At 47.5% G+C, this 19,994-nt stretch overlaps 1 protein-coding gene across 1 annotated transcript in view; it reads left to right on the forward strand.

Annotated features, from left to right (window-relative positions):
• The first annotated feature begins 6,975 nt into the window (after positions 1 to 6,975).
• Positions 6,976 to 19,994, forward strand: part of LOC139341983 (neuronal PAS domain-containing protein 3) — a 253,655-nt gene continuing 240,636 nt past the window's right edge. The window contains exon 1 of the mRNA XM_070978782.1: positions 6,976 to 7,914. Coding sequence (XP_070834883.1) covers positions 7,721 to 7,914 — 194 coding nt within the window. The 5' untranslated portion in view covers positions 6,976 to 7,720. The remainder of the gene's footprint in view (positions 7,915 to 19,994) is intronic.

Genomic DNA, 19,994 nt, shown 5'->3' on the forward strand with positions numbered 1-19,994 from the left:
AGACGAAGCGCTCCCAAACCCTGAAGATGGAGGCGGGACGGAGTCGCAGTGTCCTGATACGAACAAAGCAAAAGTTTCTCACAAACATTCTTTATGAAATAAAATGATCTAAATTGTCTCTCAGATGTGTTTGAACTCCATCATATTTCTCATAACAGCCGCCTCTCTTTCCCCTGAGCTGTGATTGGATAGGCTGATCGAAGCTCCGCCCTCACCACCTGACCCAGCCTTCAATCATTTTCACCTGTGGACTGAGACAAGGTGAAAGAAACCAGCAACACGAGGATGTTTCCCGCTTTTCTTTCATGTTTTCAGCCAAAAGCGCTGATGTCTCTTCGTGAGGTGGACGTGGTCAGACGAGCCGCCGGCTTTGAAGGGACATTGGTGTGTTTGTCTCAGAGCTGCAGGTGACTGAAAACATGTTTCCTCTGTTGACGCTCGCTCTGAAGGTTTTTCCTCCTGAGCTCGGGCTGAAGGAGACGCAGATGCAGCTTCAAGGCCTGTCGTTGGACGGATTGTGTCTCAGGATTCGTGGATCTCTGGAGCAGCAGATTGTCCTCGTGTGAGCAGGTAAGACAGAGTCTGTGACGCGATGTTTGGGCTCTGAAATGAAGTGTCTCGCAGATAATTTAAGGGAGGAAGACGAGAAGTGGCGACTGAGCGTTCGTCTGGTCTGAGTTCGTTCAGTCTCAGTCAGCTGACCGAGACGCTGTGGACATTTTTCATGAAGACTGAACAAATATGCTGATTTAAGAGTTGTTCTTTCTGTAAATCGACTCGTTGCATCAAGCTCAGCAGTGCTGTCGTCAGTCGCTCCTCACCATGAAGGTTCGTCTGTAACTCTGATCTGATTGGTTGATTTTTGTCCGACAGGAGTCCGTTCAGGTGGTGTTGGCGGCTGTTTGTCCAGAGAGCCGCACTCAGGCTGCAAAGTGTGCATTAATATATCTACTGACTGTCCAATATGTTAGATTTCTAAAGGAACAGCACTGCAGAGGACGTGTTTATGGAGACAGACGAACTTTGACCTTTGGGTAAATGGACACGTGTACAGTTAGCCACAGCGCTAATAAGCTAACATTTAGCATGTTAGACCATGTTAGCATGCTGTATACATTTATACAACAGGCCATGCTGTGTTTATCCTCTGTACGGTGGCCTGTTTAGGACATTTCAGACTCAACTTGAAGCTTAATTTGCTTTATTTATTTCTTATCTTCAAATGTGCGTCGAGCTACGAAAATGCTCTGATTGATCCTCAATTCTCTGCCTGACAATGAACTCATTTAACTCTGAGCTCAAAAACGTACTTGAGTTAAGAGTAGAAGTACTTTAAAGCCTCGCTGCACACATCCGGTTAGGAGACACAGTCAGTGCTGGTTAAGCTAAAAACAATAAAACCTTTAAGTCACCCGTCAGAAAAACAACTGATGCTCTGATCTGACAGCATCAGGTGACTGTGAGTGTGTGTGTGTGTGTGTGTGTGTGTGTGTGTGTGTGTGTGTGTGTGTGTGTCAGGATTATGATTGAGGTTTTAATGTGGATTCATTGAGTTTTAGCCTGATTGTGTTTTCACATCAGTCGTCAAAATGCATTTAAAAAACAATTTGATATGAGATGGCGAGAGGCCAAGAGCCGCCGCGAAGGGCCGAATAAATAAAGGCAGCGACGATGCCGGCGTCAACCGAAGACCACGATCAATCATTAGCATACGTAAGAAGTGTTTGTGTGTGTGTGTGTGTGTGTGTGTGTGTGTGTGTGTGTGTGTGTGTGTGTGTGTGTGTGTGTGTGTGAGAGAGAGAGGAAAGGGACAGAAAAGAAGACATAAAGTTGATGTCAGTGATGTCTATTATCAATCATTTGCATATGGAGGTGTGTGTGTGTGTGTGTGTGTGTGTGTGTGTGTGTGTGTGTGTGTGTGTGTGTGTGTGTGGAAACTTTGTCTTCAAAACGCTCCATCTGTAATTCCTCAGAGCAGTTAATTCATCATCTGCGCTGAGGCGTCGGGCGTCCGCAGGCGTTTAGGACTAATATTTCAGCTCCCATTACAGTAGCAGAGCAGAGAGCCGAGGCTCCGGGTTGACCTTTGACCTCAGCCCGGGGAATCGCAGCCTGACCCCATCCATCAACGCGGGGAGAGGGAAAATATTAAGAGGGGAACATTATTAGTTAGATTACAGGGGAGAGAGATTTAGCTGTCATTTTCATCTGGCAGGGTGGGCGGCTGTCATTTCCTGTCTGTCTGTCTGTCTGTCTGTCTGTCTGTCTGTCTGTCTGTCTGTCTGTCTGTCTGTCTGTCTGATGGTGATGATGATGCTAATGTCCTGATGAAGGCAGCTAACAGTGTTCCTGTCAAATATCTGTCCAGTAACGCTGCGACAACATGCAGCATCACCAGAATACTTCAAAAAACTCATTTATTCTGAGGCGTCGTTCTAATTACCCGGAACACACGAACACATCGCAGAGTGGACGTCAGGCATCCACGGCGTGAGGAAATCAGTTAAACAGCAGCGAGGCTCAACTGCTGGCCCGCGGGCCACATCCGGCCGGCCAAAGCTTCCCGTCGGTCCCACAGACTGTTTGTGAAATGGGACAACGTGCGCGTCGAGCGTTCCTCACCAGCAGAGGAAGTCCAACCTGAAAATCCACTGAGCGCGTTCGTCTCTGCTGAGCCAGACAGGAAGTCCAACACAAGAACAGCGTAGAGGTTCCGGTGTGTTTCCAAAATAAAACATCCTGCGCAGACTCCAGATCGTACATCAGCTACAAGCTCGGCAGGCTAAACGTTCTGAAACGCTCCCGGTGGGACGTTACGGATACGAAACAACACCTGAGAAGGATCTCATCAAGTTTTATGTTGAAATTCTGACCAGATGTTGCATGTTCATTATTTCTACCTTGATTGTGGAATGAGGTCACGGACTCAGCGTCACACTTTGGTGTGATACGAATACAGAGACAACAAACCGACTGACCCAGACTGGACAGACTCCGTCCGTCTCTCCTGAGGACGTGTCTCCGCCTTCACCTTCAACAGGTTTCTTATTTTCAGTGAAGCAGCCATGTTATCATTTCAGGAGCATTTCATTTCTGCATCATGATGTATTTCTGAGTGACACCTAAAGTCCAGCAGGCATCTGCACAGAGCAAGCTACACAGGAAGTCAGACACAGGAACGGCATGGACAACCAGGTAAATTTTCAAAATAAAACTTCCTGTGCAGACACCTGATTTTATATCAACAGTGAACGATTAAAACAAGAAACCACTTAAAAACATAGCCCACTACCATGGTAGTGTGTGTGTGTGTGTGTGTGTGTGTGTGTGTGTGTGTGTGTGTGTGTGTGTGTGTGTGTGTGTGTGTGTCTCACCTCTTTGACGCTCGTCATCTTTTGCAAACAAGCTTTTTGTTCATCAGTCACTGGTTGAAAACGCAGCACGTTGGTTTCAGTCTGATCTTGTGAAAATAAAAATGATGATTTCTCTGTCATCGGCCGTCCGTCAGTGAGGGAGGAGGAGAAATCAAATGAGGAAACAGAGACATGTGATCTTTAACGGACTGATGGTCGGCTTAATAGAAAGGCACGCGTGTCTGCAGAGACGACAGGCTGCCTCCAGGACGGATTTAGAGAGACATGACGGGGAATTATTGACTTTTGTTGTCTTTTACAGCAAGTCAGAAAAACTGGTGACAGATTGTGTGTGTGTGTGTGTGTGTGTGTGTGTGTGTGTGTGTGTGTGTGTGTGTGGATACTGGACTTCACAGTGTATCTGTGTGATGGTGAGTTCAGGTGCAATTAAAAAGCAGATTTTTTGGTTTTGCTGTATTTGCTGTGACATTAAATCACCTGTTCTGTGGTCAAGTTCAGGTTCATTTGACACATTTCTGAAAAAGACAAAACAATAAATATATTTTTGACTTTAATTCTCAACATTTCTTCAAATTTTTGACTTTGACTTCCAGATGTCAAAAAGCGTTTTCCACATTTCTCTGACTCCGTTTTAGTCTTCGAGCATCGTCTCCACATCTGTTTGCTTCTGTTTGTGTCTTTTCATTGACTTTGCATAAATCTAACAAACATCATTCTGCTAATACTAACGCCACACAATGCCTTCGTTTCAGCACATTTATTCACATTATTTTTGTGGCATTTTGCTTTAATTGGATGGAGACAGCATGAGAGAAACGTTAGAGATTGAGGACAACGACTCGAAGCTAAAGATGTTTTTCACTAAATAAAAATCTAGATTCAGGATGTTCAATCAGCTGCATGAAGAAAGAAATGCAGCTGAAATTTGACAAGATTTTAATATTTGGTCAGTCAGTCAGTATCAAAAATAACTGATTATTGCACAGCCTTAATGGTACCTGAACGCACCGCAACAGAAGGAGGCTGAGTGTTTGTTTTGCTGCTGCACTCTGTGTGTGTGTGTGTGTGTGTGTGTGTGTGTGTGTGTGTGTGTGTGTGTGTGTGTGTGTGTGTGTGTGTGTGTGTGTGTGTGTGTGTGTGTGTGTGTGTGTGTTGTCCTGAGGGATAACAGCAGGTTGACTGTCCTGATTCTGTCTGCTGTACTTTACCTGGTCACAGCTCTCTAATACAGTCAGTACACACAGCCTGTAATGTAAACACACACACACACACACGCACACACACACACACAGATGTGTCACTTCAGAGGACGTTGCATTGACTTCCATTCATTTCCTGTAAACCCTGTTTATCTTACACTAAATCTTCACCCTGAAATTCACTGATGTGCGTTATGAGGACGTTTGTTTGGTCCTCATAAGGAAGGCGAGTCCCCACAATGTGCAAACAGACACACACACAGTTCAGTCCTAATTCTATAAGGGGGTCCAGCATGTCTCCCCTGAAACCTCCAGTCCAATTCATTTGATTTCATTAGAGAGAGAGGCAGGGGAGAGCGAGGTGCACTGTACTGCAGGCGAGCGAGGCCGAGCTGCAGCGGTGCTTTTCATTAGAGCTGCTGGTTAGAGCTGCGATCCAATTTAGACTGCAGGCTGGCAGAGTGGTGAGCTGTGTGTTTTTATTGCTATTTAATCAGCTCAATTGGGACGTTTTATTAGTGCAATGCTTTGTTTCAGAGGACAGACGAGAACTGTAGGTTATTAGGGGCTCTCAAAGTGAGGCTCGGAGTCCCAGCAGGGGTCCGGCGGGGGCTTCGGCGGGTCCAGAGGACGATGAAATATTGGAAATGTGTCCTGGGTGGCTCAATAAGGAGGAGGAGAGCGGTAAACCCGCCAGAGTTGGGGGTTCGATTCCCTGCGCTGAAAATGTCAGGATGCAAATTAGAGTTTTAGTTCTGCGAACGCGTCTCAGCGGCGGAGCTCCGAGTCCTCCTCAGGAGGAGCAGCCAAACACAAACTCAGCAACGACAGGACGACAACGGCCGGGGACGCTGTCTGAGAGACGCCCAGCAGCTAGAGGACGCTGAGGGAGAACGACGTGGCTCATGTTTCACTGCTCTTCACCCACATCATAGAAATTTACCAACACTGAACGACTGTGCCACCAAAATGCCGCCATCGCATCACATTCATCGGCACAGAGTCTTCATCAGCACAGAGTCTTCATCGGCATGGAGTCTTCATCGGCACTAAGTCTTCATCGGCACTAAGTCTTCATCGGCACAGGTGGTTTGTCCAGACCTGCTGCTGGTCTGAGTCCCGCCCGGAAACGCTGACCTTGACAGTTTATCCTTGACCTTGAAAACAAACTCACTTGTTCTGGAGCTCTTGAACACATCACAGACTCTTCATCAGCAGTGACGAAGACTTTTCAGACTTCTTCATCCATCACGGTGAAGTCGTGTCTGCTGTGCTTCTTCATCAGCAGATGAAACGATGCACGTGATCAAAATGATGTGAGATGTGTTTCAGCTGCTGTTTCAGACTGAAGAATGAACTCCAGCTGGACAGATTTCAGCTTTGATGATCTTCATCATCGACCCTCCTCATCTTCAAGGAAAACTGCGGCTCAGTTTCACATCAAGTGTTGATTAAAATATCATGTTTGGTTTCATTAAACTCAGCAGAAAATCTAACATGGATGAACAAAACAAGAAGGAGAGAAAGAGAGAGAGACTTTGAGTTTGAGAGGGAGGGAGGGAGGGAGGAAGGGAGGGAGGAAGGGGAGGAGACAGCAGGAGAGAGAGGCTGACTGTGACTGTATTCAGAGTCTGATCACACACGGAGCTCAGTGAGCAGAGAGAGGAGCGCAGAGCGGCTTCAGCTGTTCAGAGATCAGATGAGAGAGTTCACACACACACACACACACACACACACACACACACACACACACACGCACACACACACACACAGTGGCCGCAGCTCCTCTGACTTTAAACCCTCACTTCTCCGTCTCCATCCTCCAAAGTGAAGTAAATCCCACGTCCACTTCCTGTCCGCATTAAAAGACTCTTCATGTGCTTTTTGGCTTCGTTGCACGCGGACAGAGTCCGTCCGAGACATTTTCTCTTCAGTTTGAAGACATTTTCTCTGGTTTCATCTTCGACGGTTTGCTCTTTTTTAAACTCTTCGTCTCCGCGCACTGCTCGAAGTTTTGGCGTATTTAGTGAACATTTTGGGTCCGTTTGGAGACTTTTATGAACTGAATCACATTGTAACATACGAGGAATAAAACGTTGCAACATTCTATAAAAATGGTCTTTTTATTATCGACTCTGCCTTAAAATAAAAGTGCAGTTTACAGCTGCTGTGAGAATGTGCTCCATAGAGCCCGAGGAGACGTCCTCCTGCCGAGCAAACAGCGCTATCACTCAATCTCTCTCTCTCTCTCTCTCGCTCGAGCGCAGAGGACAAGACACACACACACACACACACACACACGCTCGCGCGCGCGCACATGACGCGCACACACACGCGGGCGCTCGCCGACATACCGACACACTGCTGCTGTATCACTGTATCACACCAATGTCATTGCCGAGCTCGTGCTGCTGAGAGCCGCGCGCTCACTGACCGACTGACTGACTGACTGCTCTCCTTCAGGTCCGCTGTTCCCACAGACACCCACCGACCCACCGGCACACACCAGGCGGAGGAGAGCCGGGGACCGGATGCCTTTCTCGGATGGAGAGCCGGCGGCGGTGCCCGTGTGAGAGAGGAGAGTCCGGTGCTCCTGTACCGGGAGACAACAGCACAGACACGGCTGTCCGTCTGTCTTTAGTCGGTGAAACAGTTCCCTCTTAGATCCACCGATCCATTGATCCCATTGACTGTTGAGTGGGAGGAAAAAGAAGAGGGAGACCGCGCGCGCCGGAGACACCGGGACCATGATCCGGAGCTGCACGGGGGTGCACCGAGGTTATCTCTGAAGGATAGACCCGAGAGGAGGAAAAGGAAGAAGAAAGAAGAAAAAAGATTGATGATCTTTTCTGCTCGTGCAACATACACTCACTAATCCCAATAATCTATCGATCTATTGATTGGGGACTGTTTTGCGCACCGGAGACACCGGGACCATGATCCGGATCTGCCTGAGAGTTACATCCGAACGTTAGAGAAGAGAAGAAGAATAGAAACATCAAAAAGAAGCTTGTTGTTTGTCTTCTATTGCTGAATCAATACCTCTATCGATCCCAATAATCGGTGGCCGGTCTGCGGTGGAGGCAGAGCGAGAAGCGGAGGAGGTTGTTAAACTAGACGCGGGAGCATCGGAGACGGCCGGGGACCATGATCAGGATCTTCCCGGATTTCAGCGTCCAGGTGACGGCTTCGGCAGGCGGCGGACCCGGTGCTGGAGGCGGAGGAGGAGGCGGCGGAGGCGGCGGGATGGTGACCGGACCCCCGGTGGGTCGGGTGCCCGTCCCCGGAGCCACGAACGGGACCCCGCAGAGCGTGCAGGGAATCACCGCCTACCAGCAAAGGTATGTCCGGAGCTGCCGAGGAAACGACCTGTGGCGTTAGAGAGCGGGACGGGACAGAGTTTCATCTGAAATCTAGAAAAGTGCACAAATCAGAAAAATACGTGAATATTCCTCAAGTGTTTCTCTGCTGCTGAAAAGTGAATTTTCAGTGAGATTCTCGCTCCTGTGACAGATTTATATTTTATCCCCTTAAAATCTACTGAAAGTCTATTTCAGGGTCCATCCATCCTCTGCATGGGACACTTCTCTGTCCACACACTGTTGGGCATTTTTACTCAGTGGACGCTTTTTGGTTTGATATATTTTTTAAAGATATTTTCATGAAGCTCGGCCATCGTTTGATATTTTAAATCAAGGTTTTAGAAATTGTCCATCACGGTTGGCTGCCGGGTGTCATTGTGTAAAACTGAACAGGGGTTTTATCATGACCAGAGAGGCTCTGTGTGTTCAGGTAATTGTCACAAAAATGTGGCCTTTTCCTCAATCATCTGCTTATTTTTAAAAAATTTTCCTGTAAACCTGAAAGGAAAATGACTTGATGCCTCACAAGAGGATTAAATTCAATCCCCGCAGTTTGTTCTGGGATTATTTTTCTGTTTGAAAGCGAGTTTTACACTCGAGCGTTGGTGAAAAGAGGAAAGTCAGGGAGTGTATTCAGCAAAAACACAGGGATGGAGAAACAGAGGAATCAGGCTGCAGTGATTTAGTGGAAATAGAGGAGGGGGTCCAGGTAATTCAGGGGAAAAGTGGGATGAGGTTCTGCTAATTCAGTGGAAACACAGGAGGTAATTTATCGGACATGTAGGATGGAGTTATTCCGGTAGAAGAAGAGAAATGTGTTGGGTGTTTTCCAGCCGGTCATGAAGCCGCGGCTCCTCCAACCTGTTTTCTTCTGACAATTCTCTCCATCCATCCCCTGTTATTTCCTTATTTCCCCTCCACTCTGGATCTAAATGATTGCCTCCCTGTCCGGCCGCTCAGTAGGGTTGTTTTTTCTAATCATCTGGAGCTGTGGGGGGCCAAAACACACCCCACACACTCGCGCCTTATTACCGAAAAACTCTCCGCATTATGGAGTGTAGCTATGTGTGTGTAAAGTCTAAAAGCTATGGGGAGCAAACACGACATAAATCACTGCCGGGGCCTCTCCGAGTGCACTGAGAGCGTCTCAGCCCTCCAGAGCAACAAATGGAAGGAGAAGAAGGGCCGTATTGTTATTCAAAGCAGGGCTTCGGGGCACACAGACCCCAGACCCCCATACGGGACACAACCTTACGTCTGAGTCCATATGTGCGAGGCGAGGATTAGAGCCGCCGTCTGACACGTTCTCTCATTTCTTCTGACATAAAACCTGCTGGAATTCAACCATGTCGTCATCTGGCTTCCGGGACCCGTCAGAACCCCCCGAGGACCCTTTGAAGCCCTCAGACCCCAGTTTGAGAACAGCCGGTTGAAACAGGCCTAAACGATCTGCTGGACTGCACCAGGAAAGCGTTGATTATTTGGTTATTTGTGTTTATCTCTAACGGCCGCAGAGGCTCGTCTCACCCGAGCAGGACGTTTGTTAAAAATGTCTCCGTGCGTCCTCATCGGCCCGTCGTCTCGCAGCCCCTCTTCCCTCTCTCCATACATAATGTTTCCCCCAACAAACAGCTGGGAGCTAATATGTTTATACATTACGCTCCATTATCCACGTCGCCTCCGTTTGACTGCTCTCAGTAAGCAGCGCTGGGACGGAGAGAGAAGGAGCAGCCAAACCTCGTCCAGGAGGAGCCGAGCGAGGAGCTGCTCCACCGCCGCCAGGTTAGAGAAATAAAGCCAGGCGTCCGCCGCCATTCACAAGCACACGAAACGGCTTCGATGCATCGATAAAAACCCCAAACGTCTTCAGAATTAATTTGTTTTTGTCCCAAAAATTCATCTGCGGTGCAGAAAATGCAGCGTTTGAGTCAGAGAGTGACGTCAGTGCAGCTCAGGGCTCAGCAGCGACGCTGCTGGGGGTCAAACATGTGACCTTTGAGCCTCTGGACTCTTACAGGACCCAAAGACTGCCGCTGTCACTGCTCTGAATATTACTGAGCGTCTTATCACACACAGATGGATAAATCTACAAGCTGAGATGCAGCAAAAACCAACATCCGCTCACTGAAAGCTCACTTTTGTTTTTAAATTCAGCATTTAGCCGCGTTTGTGCTGCAAAACGAGTCCGTCTGCTGCGAATCGTCTGAGTCAAAGTGCTGAACATAATGAAGCAAAAGCACGTTGACGCCTTCTCTGAATACAGAGCGCCACTTGGTTGATCGGCGGGCGTTCCGCTCGTGATGATCGTCGGCTGGAGGTCGCGGTTCCCCTCTCCAGTCTTTATTTTCCACCACAGCACCGCCTGTAACCCCGTGTTTGTGTGGAGAATACCCAGCATGCCTTTGACCTTGACAGGTCATTGGTATAGAGAGGGAGGCTTTTCAGCTTCCAGGGCTGCAGCCCGGGGGTTAATCACACAGCACACCGATTAGGTTACAATGAATTATACATTAAAAAAAGAAGGAATTTAAATGAACGTTGAGAAAAAAAGATAGAAAGAAGAAGCAGGCGGTAGTTTCTGCTGGAGGATAACGAGCCGCCGCTGACGTGCAGACATCAAAGCCCGCAGGAACACAGAGTTTAGTGGCCTAAAACATAAAATGAACACGATAATGTGATTTTTACAGATGACAGCAGGATTTGTGTTCAAATTTAGAGCCTCAGAACAAACTGGAGCATCTCCTCACGCGGCCGCAAACACCAAAACATGACCGAGGCTCTTCAGATATGCAGGAAATAATACAGAGCACGAAAAGTTAGTTCATGACGTGAAGTGAGACATTTGCTGTGATGTGTTTATTATGACACTGAAGGAGGAGGGTGGAGAGGAGGGGGTGTGTGGAGGTGCACACATCTGATTTACAGGGCAACCATCCAAATAAATCACCCATAACCCCCCGCGCACGCTGGGTGCTGCTTTTTGGTGATGGTTAAAAATTGGATAATAGCCCCGCGGTGCAACCTGTAATACAGGAGGAGAGGGAGAATTAAATAAAAAATAAACACACACACACACACACACACACACACACACACACACACACACACACACACACACACAAACTGACTCCAACTGCAACTGAGTGGCGTTGTTGCGCCGGGGCTGGAGAAAATACCGGAGATGTGTGGTGTCCTTTTTATTCCTGTCAGCAGCCAGAGGAGGGAAAAATGCTCCGAAAAGCCAGAGACTGTGACCGCCCGGCGACGCTCCGCCGCGGGGATTTTAACGGGGATATAGGCGCTGCAGCGGCGGCGAGAATGTAAAGATTTGACGCGCCTGTTTGGCTTTTTTTCTCCGGAGCGCATGCAGGAAATTCTTCTGTAGTGCCAAACCGAAGCTGTGCGTGTGTGGAGAGAGACAGAGAGGAAGAGAGGGGAGAGACAGCGGGATCTGAGAGGCATCCACCCCGGGTTCCCCTCACTCCGCTCGGCATGCCTCTGCTGCTGCAGCCCGGTCCTCGCCTTCGCCTCCACCGCCCGTTGTTTCCACGCTCCTGAGCGGCGGCGGCGGCGGAGGAGAGAGACAAGCACGAGACGCACGCACGGCACAGCACGCACGCACGCTCACACACGCACACACACACACTCACACGTTCACACACACGGACATGGCTTTGTCTTAACACACCGACCATGACGCATTGCTGTCAGGGCGCAGCGCACCGCCGCGGCTCCGCGTCCAAATAAACCTGAGGAGAGAAAAAAGGGGAAAGAACAGAAAGTAAGAAATCACATAATTGTTGCAGGAAGATGGCGCCCACCAAGCCGAGCATCCAGCAGGATCCGACGCGGAGAGAACGGTAACGGGGCTTGGATTTTTGTTCCTGCACACACTCCTCCTCCCTCACTGCATGTTTACAGCGGCACAGGCGGGCTGGAACGAAGCGGCAGCGCGGCGGCTTACCGGCTGTTCCGCGTCGCTTTGCGTTTTATTCTGAGCCTGGAGGTGTCAGGAGGAACGCTGTTACCCTTTCCAGAGGAGAGTCGAGGTGTGCGTGCCCGCGTGCGTGCGCGCCTGTGTGTGTGTGTGTGTGTGTGTCAGCCGGAGAGGCTGGTGGCTGGGTAACAGGTCGGTTGGCTGCCTGCTCGGGGAAACAGAGGACAGTCTCTGCCTGGCGTGGTCTCGCCTTTCCTGCATGTATGTGACTGTGCGTACCTGTACGTGCTCGTGTGCGCGTGCAGGTTAGGAAGCCATGCAGTGTGTTGATGCTCCAAGCAAGCAAGGTGTGTGAGCGTCGAGGAAAACATGTGCATCCTTCGATGACCACCGTCTGTGTGTGTGTGTGTGTGTGTGTGTGTGTGTGTGTGTGTGTGTGTGTGTGTGTGTGTGTGTGTGTGTCAGGGGAATTAACAGGAAGTTTTAATGTGGAGGGACGTGCATGGATTTACCTGAGCAGGTCAAACCCAGCACACCTGGATATGACCTTAAAGCTGGCTCTGATCATTAAGGTGGAATTAAGGTGGAAATATGAATAATTCTGTTTTGTATGTAATCGTGTTTTCTGCTCACTCCTGATCAACCAGTGGATTCACACAGAGCTGTTTCTGATCTGTTCTCGTCTGATCTGTTCTGTTCTGTTCTGTTCTGTTCTGTTCTGTTCTGTTCTGGTCTGATCTGATCTGGTCTGATCTGATCTGATCTGGTCTGATCTGATCTGATCTGATCTGATCTGATCTGATCTGATCTGATCTGGTCTGATCTGGTCTGATCTGATCCAGTGTGGCTCGTGTTGTTGTGGAGAGGATCACTTCCTTTCGTCACCTGTTGATGAAGGCGTTCAGTCTTATTTCAGTCACTCAGTTTATGTCGCATCACTTTCAGAAACATTTAAAACAGGAACTTCATTTTTTTAACTGCAGTTTTGAAAAGACTCGATTCTTGACGTGCTGACCGTCACTTCCTGGATGAGTGTTAGTCTCTTTTCACTGGATGATGAAGAGGTGACGAGCAGACAGAACATGTTCTTCTTCATCCTGCTTTATTCAAACATGTGACCTGCTGGCTTCGTGCTCCTGGAGGAATAAACGTGTCTCACCTGTTGACTCGGAGCAGGCAGGTGATCAGAGTCAGAGTTTGCTGCTGGACTCGGTGGAAGTCATTTAAATTCAGGCTGACTTATTCCACCTGGACCTGCTGCTTCAAGCGCTTCTACCTGACGCATCAGACACGCTTTTCTTGGCAGGAGCCTGAGTTTCTTTCACCTGGTGGTGATGATGGACGTGAACATGATGCTGTTCTCTTCTTCTATTAAACGCGCTCCAGCAGCTGCCACAGTGTTTATTTGCTCTAATTATGTTTCTCTTCTGTTCTTTTGTGTTCACACTTTCTGGACAGAATGCCATGTTTGTGTTACCTGTTGATTTACAGAATACAACTTTAATTCTGCTCTGTGCTGCATGTTTAGTCAGCGACTCGGTGGAAACACGATGCAGCTTCATGTTTCTTCCTGTTGTTCGGTGACTTTCTGCATCTCTTCTCTTTGGGACATTTGTTTTTTTGCATACTTTGTTGTCGTCACACTCTCAGGTGACACGTGCTGCAATGATTACCTGATGTGTTTTAAGCCGCCGTTGACCAGCGTCACGGTTCTGCTGTGCTCTCATGGCTGCTGTGGTCGTGACGAACAGGTGAATCTGCTTTGTTCCTCCTGTGTGGACTCTCAGGGCTCCACCATCGTTCTGTCTTTGGACGTAATGAGACACCAGGTGACAGCATCTCAGGGCGGTTTGCTTGTTTTCATATGAAGGGATGTGACTCCAGCGTGCTGATTGGTTCCAGCTCGCTGAGGTCGTCTCTCTGCTCGTCTGGCCCTCGTCGGCTCGTCGTGTCGCTGCTTTTATTTCAGTCAGACGTCGTCGTGTTTAACACCACACCTGCTCTGACAGAGCTGCAGCTGACGGGGAAGTGGACGCTCGCTCTGAGGAGCGTTCAGAGGAACTTCAGCATTTGGCAAACACGCTGGAAACTGAAATATGAAGTTTTTATGCTGCATGTTTGTGTTGATGTTAGCATGAAACGGCTAAAGCGTGACTGTCAGCAGGTGTGACCCAGGCCCGTCTGCATCAACGGGACCGGTTCCATTTCTGTTTGTTTCTTCCATACTTTTAACACCTTAATCCATTTTGAAATGCCGGCCGTCACATTGTCACCTGAGCAGCAGGAGAAATTGTTTGTTTCCTTCCAGGAAGCAGAAATGTTCCTGAAATGCCGTCCAGCCAAGATGGCGGATGACCACCTCAGCACTGCGCGCTCTCGTGCTGTCTCTGTTTTTCAGCCGTCCTCTGATGCAGTGCGGTCGGGAGGACGAGTCCTCGTCTGTGCTCATGCTGGGCCAACAAAGCTGATTGAAAAGTTAGTTTGAGGTGATGTTGGCAGGAAAACGGCAGCGTTCAGGTTGTTTGTTTTGTTGCTGAGGATTTTAAAGTCATATATTGTCAGCTGTGGAATCGCATTTAAGGCCAGAAGCTGCGTTAAAATCTGAATTCATCGGTGACTTTTTAGACAGAAGCAGAAACTCTGAATGTTTGCTGTCAGTTCAAATCATTCAGTGCTTCACTCATCAGCTCAGCGGTTAACGAACACACTGCGATATGCACTCACAGAATGCAGGTTTCTAATCATAATTATAAATTATGATTTCAAGCAAATTGTAGTTAAAAGTGAACAGTCTAAATTTATTTTTATTTACACACACACACACACACACACACACACACACACACACACACACACACACACACACACACACACACACACACACTCTTTGTTGTCATCTAACAGTGGAACAGCTGATTGTTGAACTGCAGTTTGATTCTTTTCTATCTGATTTTGCTTCATTTACTGTGTCACATATTTTAAAGGAGAATATTTTTTGGGTCGCAGTTTTTCTTTATTTTGAAGGAACTTTTTTTTTTTTCCAGCACCGTCTGATCACACCTTTAGAAAATGATGCATCCTTTAGGTTTTGGTCTCGGCCTCTCGTGTCAGTCTTCTCTCAGACTCGACTTTCGGGACTCGGCTGCATCGTGATGATGTTTTCTGACAGATTATCTGTTAACTCTTCGTGAACACTTTCCTGTTTTTTCATATTTTACACATTCAGCGAGTGAACAACCGTGAGAAAGAGGCGTTCACAGTTTATTACCACATGTAGATGAGTACAATATACAGCAGACTACGAGTGCAGTCGGAGGTATCAGGTCAGCGCTGAGCAGCAGATTAACAGCCGGCGATTTGCATACGTGTGCTGTTGAAGAGCAGAGAGCAGGCGGAGGGTCGCAGGTCAAATGTATGGAGCTGAAATTACGCTTCGCTGCTGTCCAGCCTTCACTGATTCTCCTACAAAGAGGTTTCATCCTTTAATTTGTCCTGAACGGAGCAGACAGGAAGCTCCGACCTGACGGGAGGAAGTGGAATTCTTGCTGTCGAGTGTGAGACTTGTTATCTGAGATCACCTGCTCACCTCTCACCTCCCGCTCACCTGCCGAGGCTGAAACTGAAATTTCTCGGAGGGAATCTGGTGATTCTTACAGACCATGAAAACCACTCAGTGTCTCTCTGAAGGAGACGAGGAAAACAAAAACCTCCCGAGGCTTAAAGGCCGCAGTGAGCGAGCCGAAAACTGAGATCGGCCTTTAAATCAGAGGTTGAACAGTTCAGTCAGCTCAAAGTTTGTGTTTTTTAATGTCATATTTTCGCTCTGGCCTCCAGATGGATGATTGAATTTAAACCCTGTCGCCGAAAACATTAAACCATCACAGTGTTCAGCCTCACAAGGTGAACCAGGTGTTTCCTGGTTCAGGTCCTGATGGATTTATCGTCAGCAGATCTGCTTTGTGTCTGTTTCCAGGCCTTTTCTTCCTGGTTGACCAAATCTTTCCTTAAGTTAAGGCAGAAAACTACAGGATTAAAACCAGAATATGAATCTTTTCAAAGAAGAGAGAATTTATTTGTTCTCTTACAAATGACGGTTTAATTAAAAAACACTAAAATAAACCCTTTTAGAGCTTTACTGGCACTAAAAACCTGAGTCACTTCATGTGTCCTGACTCGCTGTGCTGCTGTCCCACTGTATTTCCACACGTCGCTGATAAACATTTCAGAAGTTACCACAGAATTAAAAGAAGTAAACACCTCATCAGGACGCGTTTCCCGCTCGAGGTCGCGTCCCACTCGCTCCCGGGCGAAGCAATAAAGCGACTCACTCGAGAGGATCTTTGGAATCAATATGCTTCTGTTCTGCAGTCAGAGACGGTTTCCCGGTCTCGCTTTAAGATTCAGGAAATATCAGCCTGCTTAACGGAAACTAATATTTACTGTTGGCAGCAGAACTGAGTGTCAGTCAGATGGTTTGATAAACCCGACCGTTCACCCCAATCTGCTCTGTGACGTTTGGTGGCGCTTAAAAAAACAATGCTTTTATGTTTGTGCAGAAGACGATATCACCAAAAAACTGTTTTCCAGCAGCCAGCTCTCAAATCTCAGACGTGTCCTTGAACGCACCGTCAGGAGGAGCCTTCCAAACAGCTCCATCACATGATGATGCCCCAATGTTGATGTAAAAAAAGGTGATTAAGCCTTTTATTGTGATGAATTATCTCTCCGCAGCAGGTTTCGAGCCTCTGCAAGCTGCTTTTCATAGACATGAACAGAAACCAGTGTCTGCCTGGAAGGTGAGAAATCAATCTGAACGCCGAGGCTTTGTTTAGGCAGTAAAGTGGACAAATTCAGGCGGTGATCCATCTATTAATTTCTCTCCTCGTCCATCCGTCTTCTCCTCCCTCCAACCCTAAACTCTCCCATCATCCGCTCCTCGCCTGCATCCATCCATCCATCTGTCCATCTCTCCATCTGCTCCCCTCCCCCTCCACCCAGCAGAGTGTGTATGTCTGCTAAAGGCTGTCAGGCAGCGACGGCGTTTTGGCTGAGCTGCTGTTTGTGGATCTATTTCTGGGGGCATTTCAGCGACGATAGGCATCTGGAGGAGACCAAATTAATTTCCAGGTAGAGAGAGAGAGAGAGAGCGAGAGAGAGAGAGAGAGAGAGAGAGAGTGGGGGTAGACGGAAGAGCAGGAGGAGGAGGAGGAGGAGGACAGACTTCATAGCCGACTGCACAAGTGCTCCCACTATCAGTACACTACAGCGGCTGGAGAGGAAGATGATGGAGAGATGATGGAGAGAGGAGGACTGGACGAGGGGAGAGACTGGGAGCCAGTGAAGGAGAGAAAACCAGGGAGGAGGAGAAAAGGAGATGGAAGAGAAAGGAAGGAGGGACTGTATGATGGGTGGAGTTGAAGGGTGGAGATAAAATCTTTAGATTTTGTGTGAAGAGGAAACAGCAGCAGATGTTCAGCAAGTCTCTCGAAATGATGCGTCCAAGTGACAGCGCCCTCCAGTGGCTGCTGTTATGCAGCGAGAAAGTCCAGCCTGGGAGGAGGTCAGGGCGGAGGAATGAGTCAAGCAAACGTCTGACTCCAACACGTTTGGCTCACGAACGAGAACCAAACTCCATGTAAAAAAACTGATTTAAGCTGTTTAAGTCGTTGTGCCGACGGAGACAAAAGGTTAGAAAACGCTTGTCCTTCTGGAGGACGAGGACAAGGTCATTTAATGTGGAGGACGTACTGCAGGAGGAGAGGAGAGCTTCACTCCTTCAGGAGCATCAAAGCTGTTCTGCCTTCAAAACACTTCATGTTCATTTTCACTTAAAGCTCATTTTCCACTAAACCTTTGTGAGGCGTGAACCAACATCTGAGCTCGTGTCAGCTTGTGACTTCCTGAGTGGTTACTAAATGGAACCAGGCGAAGCCAAATGTCCCAAACTCTAAAACCCGAGGAGACAGACGTTTGGTCCTTCAAACCGAACGATGACACAGAGGAAATCCTCCGTCAGTCAGAGTAACTGACTGTAAAGAGGAGGAAACATTCAGTCATTAATCTCATTAATCTGACACACACAGCGTGTAAACAGGAATATCAGTCATTTCATAAACAACCCACGTATGTTCTTAATCCCAATATTTTCATGAGCATAAAGCAACAAATTCTCATTACAGTGTTTTAAGAGGTGGAAAATGTACCAAAAAATCACCAGAAGTAATAATGTTAGAATAGAAAAATACAGAAATATATAAAAAATAAACTGTCCTGTTTGCATCCATGTGGTCATACAGGCACTACAAAGAATGACATGAATTATTATTATTATTATTATTATTATTCAGAGATCAGGCTCAGAGAGGAAGAGGAGCAAACAGGATGGATGAAGAAGAGACAAAGAGAGCAGAAGAAAACAAGCAAAGAACAAAAATAGAGGGAGAGATGATGATGATGATGATGATGATGATGATGATGATGATGATGATGATGATGATGATGATGCAGTCACCCACTGACCTGATTGGCTCTCGCCTGCGGACGACTGTTAGGATGAATCAAACTCACCCACAGGCTCGATAAGAGCCTCTTAAAGCCTGCAGGAGTGCTTGGTTAGCTGTCCCAGAGGAGGCAGGCGGGTGGGAACACCTGCCTGTGCGTGCGTGCGTGCGTGCGTGCGTGCGTGCGTGCGTGCGTGCGTGCGTGCGTGCGTGCATGCGTGCATGCGTGCGTGCGACAGAGATATTCAAAGGCTGCTTGCATCTTTACACCAGACTGCAGCGGTCTGAGTCAGGAGCTCAGTGGAAGAATCTGCAGACGCACATTTTATTGACAGTTTTTGATAATCAATAATTTATGTGAAGGACAGACAAAACCTAAAGAATCGCTCAGTTTTGTGCCAATTAAAAAAATGACAGCACTTTATTTTCCAGGTCTATTTGTTTAGTTACAATTTATGCTTAAATAAATAATATGTAGCTTTTATATTTAGTTCTGATGGGAAGTTGTAGGACGTGTGTCGATCAGGATGTTCAGGAAATTAAATTAGTTCTAGTATATCTGAATTATTAGACCCTGATAATCTGAGTTTTGTTTGATTGTGAACTGAATATTTTTGGAAAGTTATTTGAGCACTAATTTTTCACTTTTTTACTGTCTTGGAAAAAACCTATCTTTGAAGGCCACTTTCAGAGCTTTGTTCTTTTCATGTTTTGTACATTTTATTTCTCTTAAAGGAATAAAAATGAAGTCCAGCGGAGCGATCTGTGACTCAATGACGAGTCCTTTGTCCAAAAAAACACTAACAAATTCAGACTTTGACAAATTTTTAAAGGCTTTTTTTTAAAGCCTTTTTAGAAAAAGCACAAAAGTCCAAATTTTCCAGAGTTGAATGCAGCCGCCTGACTTTGTCCACTGTTAGAATCTGTCCTCTGCTTGATAAAAAGGGGAAACAGAGAGGCTGAGAGGAAGAGGAGGACAGATGAAGAGGCTGGCTGGAGCAGGAGACTGAGAAAGTAAAAGTGGGAGCGAGAGGAAGCCTGTGGTGGTGCTAGTGTTGGCGAACTTTCAGAAACAACAGAAAAACCACAAAGCACAAAGTTGGCTTTGTCTCCCAAACACCCCCTCCCTCCGTCCCTCCCCCCGTCCTCCCCAGGGGCAACATAACACAATAAAATGTCCCATTAGGCCTTTCTGATGAGCGAGAGACACAGACAGAGCAGAGAGAGAGGCTGGTCTGAGGGCTTGGCAGCTGCTCGGCGGTTTGGTGGTTTTTGTGGAGCGTTCGAGCTCGGCCAGATCCTGACGTGTTGTTAGGAAACAGCTCCAGACGAATAAAAGCAGCCTGACGCTTCAAGTTGTGTTTCAAACGGGGAGTTTCGCTGTTTCTTCCCTCTGTGATTTCACCAGATTGGTTTTGTCCAGACATGCATGTAAACACGGTTATCAGAGGGAGGAGAGGACGCAGTCGGCTGATGTGTGCGTAGTTTACGTCTGAGTGAAAATTGCTTTCCTTTTCAAACTGAATTTACATTTGTCTTTGGGAAGAAAATGCATAGAAAACGTCTCCGGCCGGCGATTGAGGCTCTGCGGCGGCGGCGGCGCTTTGTGTCGTTACCAAATA

The sequence above is a fragment of the Chaetodon trifascialis genome, chromosome 14, assembly GCF_039877785.1.
Source record: "Chaetodon trifascialis isolate fChaTrf1 chromosome 14, fChaTrf1.hap1, whole genome shotgun sequence".
Taxonomy (NCBI): domain Eukaryota; kingdom Metazoa; phylum Chordata; class Actinopteri; order Chaetodontiformes; family Chaetodontidae; genus Chaetodon; species Chaetodon trifascialis.